Here is a 12,595-nt window from a genome sequence, read left to right as displayed (position 1 = left end):
ACCCGTGTCCCCTGCATCGGCAGGCGGACTCTCAACCACTGCGCCACCAGGAAAGCCCTGTAGCACTTTTTTCTCTGCCATTGTCTGCTCAATTCATTCTTTACTTTTCAGTAAGCCTTTCCAGGTCATCAATTTTCTGACCCTTCCTTATACTAATTGTATTAATTGTATTCTCCAAGGAGACTCCTCCAGGCCAGTTCTGCTGATCTTTTTATGGACATAAACTATTTCTGTGTAACCTGAATTTTGGACTAAATACCAGCTTCTGAGAATAAATGGAGTAACATTAATAATACCAACTCATAGGCTTCCCTGGTGGCTCAGTGGTTAAGAATTTGCCTGCCAGTGCAGGGGACACAGATTCGAGCTCTGGTCAGGGAAGATCCCACATGCTGCGGAGCAACTAAGCCCGTGAGCCACGACTACTGCGCCTGCGTGCTACAACTACTGAAGCCCGTGCACCTGAAGCCTGTGCACCTAGAGCCTGTGCTCCGCAACAAGAGAAGCCACTGCAGTGAGAAGCCTGCGCACCGCAACGAAGAGCAGCCTCTGCTGGCCGCAAGTAGAGAAAGCCCGCACGCAGCAACAAAGACCCAACACAGTCAAAAATAAATAAATTTTATTAAAAAAAATAATAATAATACCAACTCACATGTCACAGACTCATTGGTCCTACATGCAAATCCATGTAATGCCTGCCACCCCTGCCCCACTTCCAAGTATGTCTGGGAGGCTCCAGGGGATGTCTGATTTATATTCAGTAAATGAATTCACTCTTATCAGGTGTTGCCACTGCCCCTAATTGCACTATGCATCTTTCTGATAACTGCTACATCTGCACTGCTGCATACCCCACCCTCTGCTGGCACCTGAGGTTGCTCCACTGGGCCCTGGGGTCTCTTCCAACATCTGGGCATATTTAGCATATCATAAGCCTGATATGCTAGAGCTTCATCATGCCACAGCTTGCGTCCCTGGATAAGATGGAGAATGTCTCTCTTCCCTTTACATTATATTCTTTTGGGGGAGAGTTGTTAAAAGTTGTGCTTCTGGGGTTCCAGTGTTGTGCTGCATTTTTAGACTTTTAGACTTGTCACTTTTTTTGAATTGAGTTGGGCTGCGATGGGGATACAATCTGAGCGACAGTCCTTATGCTGGATTTGGAATCATCTTTCCCCCAAAGACCTGTGCTCTGTCGCTGCCTGGGCTCTTGTTGTTTGGCTCCTTCTCTTAAAATGCATTACTTCCCAGAAGGATTCATTCCATGTCCCCCCACCCTAACCCACATACACATGTGTCTACCTGCCAGCCACACCCCACATGTCTGAGCCCCAGCAGTGGAAACCTTCTAGGCTTAATGAGATTTTCCACTTGCCTACTTTTGCACATCTTATTGTTCCCAGTTGAAATATTTTCTTACCCTATAGTGATCTTCTTTAAGAAGTCGTTCCTCAAGAACCCAGCAAGTCTAGTTATTCCTTGTGCCCTGGTTTTGTGCTATGTCAAAGTGGTTTATAATGATTGTTCTGCATTAACTATCTCCCTGTTGTACATGAGTTCCTACCTTTAGACACTTCTTACTTCAATCACTATGCACACAGTTACTACATCAGTCTTCCTAAGACAGTGCTTTGATAATGCTGCCAATCTTCAAGAGCTCCCATTTTCCATAGGAAAAAAAATTTAAACTGCTTAGCCTGGCATTCAAGGACTTCCACAATCTGCCCCACCTACATTCCCAATCTGGTTTCCCATTCATCCCCTAGTGGAACCCCCCTCTAGCACAGCAGTCCTGCAACGACCCCTCTCCTGGCTTTTGCTTACGTTCTCTTTTCTTCTTCACTGTTTAAAATCTTAACCATCCATGACATGCACACATTCAAACATTATTTGCTCTGTGTCAGTAATTAATTAATAAATAAAAATAATATAGGTAAAGCCCTTAATAGCACCTTGTATATAGTAGGCACTTGATAGATAGTAGCTGATATTATTTGTTCTCATTTTATTCTCATTGTTATTTCAAGAAGTCCATGGTCACCTGGACTACAAGGAAGAATGACAGTCCTTAACCTTGCCAGTCTCAGCTAAAAGCAGAAGAGTCTGACATAGTAATAACTGATTACAGTGTTATGTAATGACTAGGTAGGAGGTCAGTGCTGAGTGCCTCAGGGGCATAGTGCAGGAAGGGCTGAAGATAGGCTTCACTGAACAAACAGTGAATTGGCCTTGAAGAGTAAGTAGAAAGGTTTATATTTTTCTTTATAAAAGTTGTGCACATTTCATTTTAGATTTATTCTAGGAAGTATTGGTAAAGGATACATTTTTTAAAAATACATTTTTAAATTGTTGGTGAAAGATAATTATTGATTTTTGTAAAGTGAGCTTATATCCAGCAACCTTGCTGTACTCAGAGTTTGTCAGTAGATTATTTTGGTTTCCTATGTATACGATAATATTGTTTGCAAACAATGGTAGTTTTGTTTCTTATTTTGCAGTACTTATCCATTTTAGTTCTTTTTCACGTCTTACTAAATTCATTAGGTACAGTGCACAGTTGTACAATTTAGTACAGTGCTGGATAGGAGCAGTGAGAGTGGGAATGCTTGACCTGTTTCTGACTGAAATGGGAATTTCCTCAAATTCTAATGATTCAAATTAAGTATGAGTGCCAAGTTTATACTTTTTGTTAGATGCCTTTTATCAGCTTATAGAAATTTCCTTCTAAGTTTGCTGAGAAATTTTGTAATTAATGAAGTGAATTTTATCAAATTCTATTGAAATAGTTGTGATATTTCTCCTCTAATTTACTGTTGCAAAGAATTTCTAATTGTTTTTTTTTAATAATTGTAATGCTTTATTACTGAAGGTTATTTACATAGTGTTTAAGGCACAATAAAAAATAAATTACAAAAGTTCTCTTCAAGTAAAAGACACTTAACAGCAGGGCTATATTCACCCTTGAATATTTAACCAAGACACAAAAGCTACAAGTTTTGCTGGAAACACCTTCCATGAGTTTTTAACTACCTCTTTATGCTTATGGAACATCACCCAGGCCATCTGTTTGAAGAAATATCCAGTTACTATATTTTCAAAGGTTGAATTTTAGAGAAAAATAGAAAATGTGAAAGGTAATATAGACTTTAAATCTAATTTTTAGTTTCAAAACTGGGTACTGAAACTGTACTTTTTTAGACAGTATAAAAGGCAAAATGAGACAGGTATGGAATGCATTTCAGAATCAAGGTTCATATGTAAATTATACCAGGTGTTTTTTGTTTTTAGTATTGGAAAAAATATGAAAGTTCATCACCTTTAAATACAGATAAACTATTTGGAAATTCCAGTTTGTTCAAAGAAATAACATCTTCAGCCTAGTTGGTGAAAATGGAAAATATCAAGCTGTAAAGATGCGGGGGGCAGGGGGTAGGGGGAGAGGTCCCTAAATGTTTAGATATTTTCTATTCTTTAAATAAGTGCTGCAGTAGCTTAAGTTTGTAAAGGCACTGGAAGGCTAGACACTTTTTTAAAAGCATTCTTCTTTCCATGACCTACTTATAAAATTTGTTTTATCTACTAGTATAAGAGAAAAAAAATAATAAAGTTGGTTTCATTCTGTTAGTTTTGGTATTTCTTTAACCCCATACCAAATCCTCCCCCCAAATAAGCAACTGAATTAAAAAATAAATAAAAGAAAGAAAAAAATTTTAAATAATCTCTTCTAGTTGTTAGAGCTTTGTATAATACTATACAAAATTATTATCATTCAGGGTTGATTTTTTTCACTAGCCCTGAATTTTTAAATTGTAATATACTACTTCAGAAACCTTCCATTTAACTGCTTAATGATTCCAGTCTACAAATGAGCATAGATTTTGCTTTGTTATAAATAATTGAATTGGGGGAAAAACTATAGTAAGCTAAACAATCATTCACTGCTTGTGAAAGATCTGAGCTGTTGATTGTCACAGCACAGAAAAAAGGTGACAAGCAATTCATCTTGAGGTGGCATTTGTCAATCTATTAGCATTTATGTAACCTTCCCTAGTTACTCTGTGGTTTAGACTTGTACTACTGTAAACCTTGGATCAATTGACCAAAAACAAACAAAAACAAAAACCTGCCATCAAGGGTATTGAAAGAAATTCAATAAAATAAGATGTGTCACATACTTGAGGAGAGCCACAAAAACCAAACTGCTCTTTAACAGTTTGAATTTAGGATTTTCTATTAATCAATCAAAAACAGTTGGGAGAATTAGCTCACCTTTTCACTGAGAGTGTGAGAAGGAAAGAGTAAACATGTTAACTTTAGTAGCAAGAATGCTGCTCTAAGGAAACTAATATATTAAAGGAAATGTTATGACAGACAAGTTGACTTTTATCTCATTTGATGCCAATATATGTGTATACAAGTCATAATCCACAAGGAGTGTTTAAGGGCAAAAATGTAGCTTCCTAGTATATAAAAACTAATAAGCATTTGAAAAAAATACAATATTTGTACTCTGAAATTAAATAAAACCTTAGTAACAGGGCTGTGTGTGAGTCTGGTGGTATCTGCTCAAGAAGGGCCCTATGCTGGCTCCAGAGAAATGTTGCTTGTCTAGGGTGGTTATATACTGCAGAGCTGGTTGGAAGACAGTTCACAACTGGAAAAGCCAAAGAAAAGCTTTCATTAACTCCAACTTATCTCAGGGTTCTTGTTCTTGGAAATCTTCAGCTTCCATATAATAATGTTAGTCTGTGTCTTCTAAATAAACAGAAATCTTTTTCTTGGTTGAGCTTTCCTTCTTCTTTTCTGCTAAGATTGGAGGGTCTCCTGCAGAGGCAGGGGGTAGCCATGGCTCACCGTGGGGACAAGGACACTGGCAGCAGAAGTCCTGGGAAGCACTCCCTGGCGTGAGCCCTCCCAGAGTCTGCCACCAGCCCCACCAAAGAGCCGGGCAGGCTCCAGTGCTGGGTCGCCTCAGGCCAAACAACCTCTAATTGTTTTTTTAATTGAGAAAAATACTTTCTTATGATGTATTTTTTAATACATTAACTCAAATCTGTTTCCTTTCTCCTCCTCCAAAAGTTTGATTCCCATTGACACCAGTATAATGACTCATTTGCTTTATCCCACATTACATGCAACAGTCTTAGAATATGTTACTAAACCAAATTGGAGTTCACTTGCCCCATGTGCAGCAAAGGCAATCCACTGACATGGGGTTGTGGTGAAGGAAAGTACAGTGTTTATTGCAGGGTGCCAAGCAAGGAGAATGGGCAGCTAATGCTCAAAAGACTTGAACTCCCTGATGGCTTTCAGGGAAAGGTTTTTAAAGGCAACCTTAGGGGTGAGGGTTGCAGGGTGTGTTATCAGCTTGTGGACTTTCTTCTGGTTGGTTGGTGATCAGGATGATATTTTGGGAATCTTAATCATCAACCTTCTGGTTCCAACCAATCTGGGCCTATGTACTTGTGGTCAACGTGTAGTCACCATCCTCCACCTGGGTGGGAGGGGTCTTAGTTCCTGCAGAACAACATAAAGGTATGCATCAGGTTGTTATGTATATCCCTTCAGGAGGAACTAGGAGTCCTGTAACTCTATTGTTTAAGCTATTCAATATTATTACTTTTCTTGGTTGACTGATTTCGTGTTTCTGCATTCCCTCACTTCTCTAATTAGTCTGCTTTTTGGAACTTGGGGAAGGCCTAGGAGACTAAAGCCTTTTTCCTACAAACAAGAAATAGGGGACACAGAGGGACTTTTGTACCTGGGAAGGCCACGCAGAGTCCTGCTAAGTTTCAATCCCTGCTTTTCTTTGATACTCCTCAGTTCTCAGGGAACAGGGGCAGAACAAGAAAGGTAATAAAGTTTTGGATCGAGAGGTTAATCATAAGCTTGATAGGAGAACTCAGTTTTTTAGGGGAACTGGGTTTCAAACAATAATACAAACAAAATAGTATCACCATCGATCTTCTCTGGTGGCACAGTGGTTAAGAATCCTCCTGCCAATGCAGGGGACATGGGTTCGATCCCTGGTCCGGGAAGACCCCACATGCTGCGGAGCAACTAAGCCCGTGCACCACAACTACTGAGCTTGCGCTCTAGAGCCCACAAGCCACAACTACTGAGCCTGCATGCCACACCTACTGAAGCCCGCGTGCCTAGAGCCCATGTTCCGCAACAAGAGAAGCCACCACAATGAGAAGCCTGTGTACCACAATGAAGAGTAGCCCCCGCTTGTTGCAACTAGAGAAAGCCCACGCACAGCAACGAAGACCCAACGCAGCCAAAAAAATAATAATAATAAATGAAATAAATTAATTAATTAATTAAAAAAATAGTATTGCCATCAATGTGATTACTGAAAACATTTTAAGATTTTGGTTTTTCAGTTCCTTTTGTCCTGAAATTACAGGAAAAAAAGGTGGGGCACGAGAGGATGGTTGCATCCCAGGTCTCAGGTGAGTCCCTGGGACAGCCACCAAGTGTGGGTTCTTGGCTCTGTGAAGCCATAGTAAAGTAAAAGAAGGTTTATTAGGGAGATACACACTCCAGAGTGTGGGCCATCTCAGAAGATGAGAGAGGCCCCAGGGTATGCGGTTGTCAATTTTCATAGGGGTGGGTAATTCATAGGCTAATGAGTGGGAGGAGTAGTCCAACTATTTTGGGGAAGGGGCAGAAATTTCCAGGAATTGGGCTACTGCCCACTTTTGGCCTTTTATGGTCAGCCTCAGAACTGTCATGGCACTTGTGGGTGTGCATTTAGCTTGCTGATGTATTACAATGAGCATGTACTGAGGCTCAAGGTCTAGTGGAAGTCTACTTGTCCACGATCTTGGACCTAGTTGGTTCTAACCAGTTTATGTCATGTCCTCAACAGCTATGTCATTCTTTTAAAGGTTGTGCCCTGCCCCCTTCCTATCTCACTAAGATACATAAGACTTGTTTTAGTCACTTTAAGTGAGTTGAAATCAACTATTGTGAAATGTTTTCAGACTTTCACTGCATCCTTAAATTAGGAAACAATTTTTGATCATGTGCTTCATTCAAACTATTGGATATGAGAAACTATGGGCATACACATTTATTGAGAACTTCCTATTCAACTATTTCTTGAATTCATACCTGATGTATTTCATAACTGCAATACTTGGGCTAAATAATCCAAAATGATTGATGTTTATTCATTCTGAGGCTTTATTTTAAAAATATGACCAAATTTTCCATTGGCACTCCTAATACTCTTCCCAAATCATCCAAAGCCCAGATGCTATAATAATCTTCCTAACACCCTCTTACTGAGACTCCCCTTGATTCCCTGTGGTGTGTGTTCCCTTTGCCGCAATGGATAATAAATGAAACTTTTTCAATTCCTGGTGTAATCTTGACTTTAAAGGCTTTGTTTGATGGGATCTAAAAGACATATCAACCAATGGCAAAGGACTACTTTTTATTTTGGTCCTGATTTTGAAATGGAACAGGACCCTGTGGGGCTCTCCTGGGTACAAATCCTTTCTGTGTCTCTGGTTTCTTGTTTGTAGGAAATAGGCTTCATTCAGCCTCCTTGACCTTCCCTGAGTTCCAAAGGGCAGATTCAAACAGTTGCTAATCAGGGAAGGGAGGGAATGCAGAAACAAGGGAGGAGCAGTCAAGAAACAATAGTGCATCCCTGGGGAATATACATAACAATATCTTTGAGTTCTTCTGCAGGAACTAAGGCCCCTACCCTGGTGGAGGATGGTAACTTCAAGCTGAGCACCTCGCCACCAACCAATCAGAAGAAAGCTGCACACCCTGCATCCCTCACCCCAAATTTTGCCTATAAAGACTTTTATAGGCAAAACCACCAGGGGTTTCAGGGTTTTAGAGCACAAGCCACCATCCTCCTTGTATTGGCGCCTTTACAGTAAATGCTGCATTTTCCTTCACTACAGCCCAGTGTCAGTAGATTGGTTTACTGCCCACAGGTGAGCAGACCCAAGTTTGGTTCAGTAACAATTTGAACAAATTAACAATAAAAATAAATAAATATTCATTAAGACAGGAGAAATCTGAACACTGGATATTTTGGTATTAAGCAATAATTTATTTTTCAAGGTGGGATAATGGTATTGTGGTCAGTTTTCTTCTCCCCAAAGAAAAGTTATTTTTTAGAGATACATGCTTAAAAATCCATAGATGAAGTGATATGTCTGGTATTTGCTTCCTTGGGGTAGAAGTGGTTAGAGCTGTACTATAGACAATTAAGATTGCCAAAATACCAGTAATTGTTAAAGGTCGTTAATGAGTTAGGTAATTACTCTGTTCTTGTATATGTTGAAGTTTTCCAAAGGTCTTTTTAAAAAAGACTCCTTTAGGAAAGCGCAATATTCCAAATTCAAAGAAAAGGCCACAGCATGCACCCAGAAAGAGTGAAGCATTCCTGTTTGGAAGGCAGGGGCTTTCTCTTTTATCTCCCACACCTGAATCAAGGCTGTTAAACAAGTGTTCCTAAGTGTCTCGGGGAGATAAAGGTCTGAACTACATGAAATTGTATGTAGAACCCAGGTGTGCCAGAAGCTTTAATTAGCAGGCTCCTTTAATACCCATCAGCGGCTGTTTGTTCTCTACCTACCTCACTCCATCCCAAGAGTCTGCGCGCGCATCCAAGATGGTGGGTCAGGACCGCGAAACAGGTCAGCTCTCCCTCCCAGAGCGTGCGCAGGCGCCGGGATACGCAGGCGCATTCCAGCTTCCCTCACGACCTTGGCGGATCGCGCCTGCGCGGTGGGGAGCAGCTCGCGGCTCCGGCGCTACCTAGGGCCGGCTGCAGTCTGAGGGCGGCCGAAGTGGTTTGCTCGTTTAAGATGAAGTTTCTGCTACTTCTCCTGGTGGCGGCGTCGGCGGTGGTCCGGAGCGATGCCTCGGCCAACCTGGGTGGCGTGCCTGGCAAGAGATTAAAGATGCAGTACGCCACGGGGCCGCTGCTCAAGTTCCAGATTTGGTGAGTATGTGCGCCGGCGCCCGGCCGCCCCGTCGCGCCTTCGCTCCGCGCCTCTCACCACGCGAGGCCGCTGCTTCGCGGCCTAGAGAGCTGAACCTCCCTGTCCCGGAAGAACGGTGCCAGTAGCCTTCCGCTGCCTACCTTCTCCGGGGCTCTTCCCGGGGATGGCTAGGCCGCCTTCTTTGCCTCCAGACACAACCGCTCACTTCCTTTTTGGTTCCTAGAATGGAGGGAATGGGGAAGGAGGGCACGAGAAGGTTAAATACTGAAAGGCGAAGACGCGGGGACACTTGTCAGTACGGAGGACCGGTCGGCGGCGTCACGCCATGGCCACCCGGCTGCCTGCGGAGGTGGGCATGAGTCGGCGCAGGGTCGGCGGAGGAGATCAGCGTTTGTTTGCCGGTTAACTTTCTCTCGGCTTTCGCGGGGTACGCCAGGCGGTCTCGCTGCCCCTCTAGGCGAAGGTCACCTCGGGTCGTTGAAGGAGACCCGCGAGGGGCAGACGCCTTTTTCTCCAGGATCCGCCGGGGTGACTGTTGGGTGAGAGCGTAGGGATTCTGACGGCTGATAAGCTTGGATGGGGAGGCTGATTCTCCGTTTGCAATTTCTAAAGTGTTTTTGTAAAGGAGCACGTTGCTCTTATGACAACCTTTCGCTCCCAGACAACTGCATCTTTTCCCGCATTCCCCTTACTCCCGTGAGTTCCCTGCCCTGGCATCTTCTTCTGCCTTTTAAATCTCTTGGGCATTCAGAGAAATAGAAAAAAAACTACCCCTTTTCCCCCCAAATCCGGCATTTTTCGACAATGTTCTGTAAGTGGTTTTGTTAGCTAGTTAAGTATTAGAAGAGAGCAGTAATGCATGTGATAAGGTAAGTGGTGTTGGGGAAGGTTTGAAAGGCTCAGATTAAAAACAAACAAAAACCAAAATTGTAAAGTTGTGGAAATTAGAATCCCGTATCTCAAAAGGTGACGTTTTTTCAGAATAGGATGGTTGGATTAGTAAGTCTTCAGAGTCCTGATACTTTGGAACATTGGTGTTGGCCATAATGCAATTTAAAATCAGCTCTTTCAAACTTCATGTATTAATACAAGTGTACTACAGTTTAGATTTTCTACTTATCCAACTAGTTTTTTTGCTTAATCTTTAAAGACTAAGCAAATCTTTAATATTAAATCAATTTAAGTGTTGTTTAAAGAGAGTCAGAAAATAAGATGGTAAGTCTTTATTTTTGGAGTGAAAACTAAAAACCTTGCAACTTCCTTCTGATTGAAAAAAAGCTCTCTGTAGTGTTTACTGTGTGCTTGGCATATATCATCATATCATCTTTCATATATGATACTGTAAATAGGAATTATGGCTTGATTATTCTGACTTTTCTCCATATTTATTTTTTTCCATTAGAAAGTGGCAGTCGTTTTACTAACTTATAAATATTGTTAAGGATTAAGTGTGATACTTTTGGATTTAAGTAGTTAAAAAAAAGACTGCATTTTCCAAGTTATGTAATTTTTCTATTTTGTATGTCTTGGTTTCACGTGGGCTTTTCCAAAATACTCTTCTTTTACAGTTGCTTGTATTGGAATACTTGTCACAATAATTTAGCAAATGTACCTTATAAAGTTTTGAAAATGTGTAAACAAATGCATTTAGTCCTTCAAATTAAACTTTTAAAAAAGTCTTAAGTACTTCAGTTAAACTTGTGATGCGTAATTTTTGTTTCCTTTTTTTTCTTTAAGTAGAGAATTACCCAAGTCTGTTAAGTATTTTCTTTTGCAGTCATCCTGAGCATGTTATATACAAAAATCCTTCCCTTTTTTTTTTTTAATCTGTAGATGGGAAATAACTATTAATATGCCCTATGCCATACCAGTTACAGGTAAATTTAGCTTGTTGTTTGTTACTTTTTCCCCCAGAGATTAATGTGTATATAGGAAAGTGAATATTTGGTTTCTGATTTGGGTAGAGTTTCTTGGGCATTTATTTGCAAGTTTGTTTGGGGAAGGAGAGGAAGCGAAGACAATTGAGGGTAAATATGTGAAAATTCTTTTAATTCCATTTGAAATCGGAATGCTAAAAAGTGCAACTTTTCATTAATTACCAATGTTAACAAAGGAGAAAACTATTTTTACCTTCCTTTCCATTGCTTTTGTCCATTATTATTTTATATTTATTATGAGTACTCTTTAGCTCAATATATCGTGTTAATTGTGGCACTTTTTAAATTGCTAATAGAAAAAAATAACACAACATATAAATGGAATTGAAGGGAGAGAGATCAAGCATGCAAAATAGTTTAAAACTAACTTTCCTATTTTGTGTTGATGTATTTTCTCAGTAAATCCTCATTCAGTACCTGCTTGTGCCGAGGGCTAAAGATACCCTGGTGAACAAGACAAATGTGGCTCCTCTGGAAGCCTACAGAGAAGCACAGACTTACTTTACGTACCTGAGTGTTTGGTTTATTACGTCCATTGATTGAGCAATTGAATTAGATAAGTTTGATGACATTGATTGCATATTTGGGGAAAAATTTTGTACTGCTTATTTGGACGTTTAAGTATTAAACATAAAAAAGGAAGTTCTCTAATCAGAGCTTAAAATAAAGTTCCCTTGTCACAGTTTCCTTTCTTGTGATTTTTTTGTGTAAATGTATTCTGACAGGTACTGTTTGGCATGTTTGTATGCATGCTTTTTTCCTCCCATACGTGTGAATTAACATGTCATCAGATTTACAGCATTTCATCAGTTGTTGCAGTTTAAAGAGATTACTGTCTACAGCTCTTTATGGTTAACACTTATTTGAACATTTGACAGTTGATGTACTAGGAATAGTAGGTTAAAGTTAAGATATCAAAGCGTAAGCAGAATACAGAATTTTCCAGTTTTTGTTAATTTAAGAATCCACTGCTATAATTTTAGGACAACCAATTTCTAAATGGAGTTTTAAGAGGTAAATGAAGCAACTACTAGAAGAACAGATTTTAATTGAAATATATACCAACTTAGCCTTTGCTTTCACGGTATGGAGGCAAGAAAATAAAGACCTAAGTCTCATTTGGGTGTTGATACTGATCAAGATTAGTAAAATGCTGAATTGAAGAAATCTGAGAAATTGGGAGTTATAGAGATCATGTTAGTTACTTAGACAACATTTGTATATTTAACAAATATTTGTGCACCGTCTCTATGAAGGTGCTTTGCTTGGTGCTGGGAATTCAGTTCAGTGCTCTCATAGATGTTAAAGGCAAGAGTAGAAGGCAGTCATTAATCCATGGACAACACATAAAATTACAGTTGTCTTAATTGCTGTAGGAAAGTAATATGGTATGAAAGAGACCTAGTCACAGGATCAGGGAAGGTTTCCATGAGAAAATGAACTTTGAACTGAGACTTGAAGGATAAAATGTATTTAGAGAGCACTGTTGAGCAATGGAAATAGCACGTTCAGTGACCTTATAGTAGGAGAGAACATAATTTCTTTTTTTTTTTGCCATTATATCAATTGTACTTTTTTTCCTGAATTTTGTTTATTTTTTTATACAGCAGGTTCTTATTAGTTATCCATTTTATACATATTAGTGTATACATGTCAATCCCAATCTCCCAATTCATCACA

The 12,595-nt window shown here is 39.9% G+C and overlaps 1 protein-coding gene across 1 annotated transcript in view; it reads left to right on the top strand.

Annotated features, from left to right (window-relative positions):
- The first annotated feature begins 8,746 nt into the window (after positions 1–8,746).
- SELENOT (selenoprotein T) overlaps positions 8,747–12,595 on the top strand; it is a 24,928-nt gene continuing 21,079 nt past the window's right edge. The window contains exon 1 of the mRNA XM_024131884.3: positions 8,747–8,977. Coding sequence (XP_023987652.1) covers positions 8,841–8,977 — 137 coding nt within the window. The 5' untranslated portion in view covers positions 8,747–8,840. The remainder of the gene's footprint in view (positions 8,978–12,595) is intronic.

Source organism: Physeter macrocephalus, chromosome 1, assembly GCF_002837175.3.
Source record: "Physeter macrocephalus isolate SW-GA chromosome 1, ASM283717v5, whole genome shotgun sequence".
Lineage (NCBI taxonomy): Eukaryota > Metazoa > Chordata > Mammalia > Artiodactyla > Physeteridae > Physeter > Physeter macrocephalus.
Note: the sequence above shows the minus strand (reverse complement) of the source record. Positions and strands in the feature narration are given on the sequence as shown.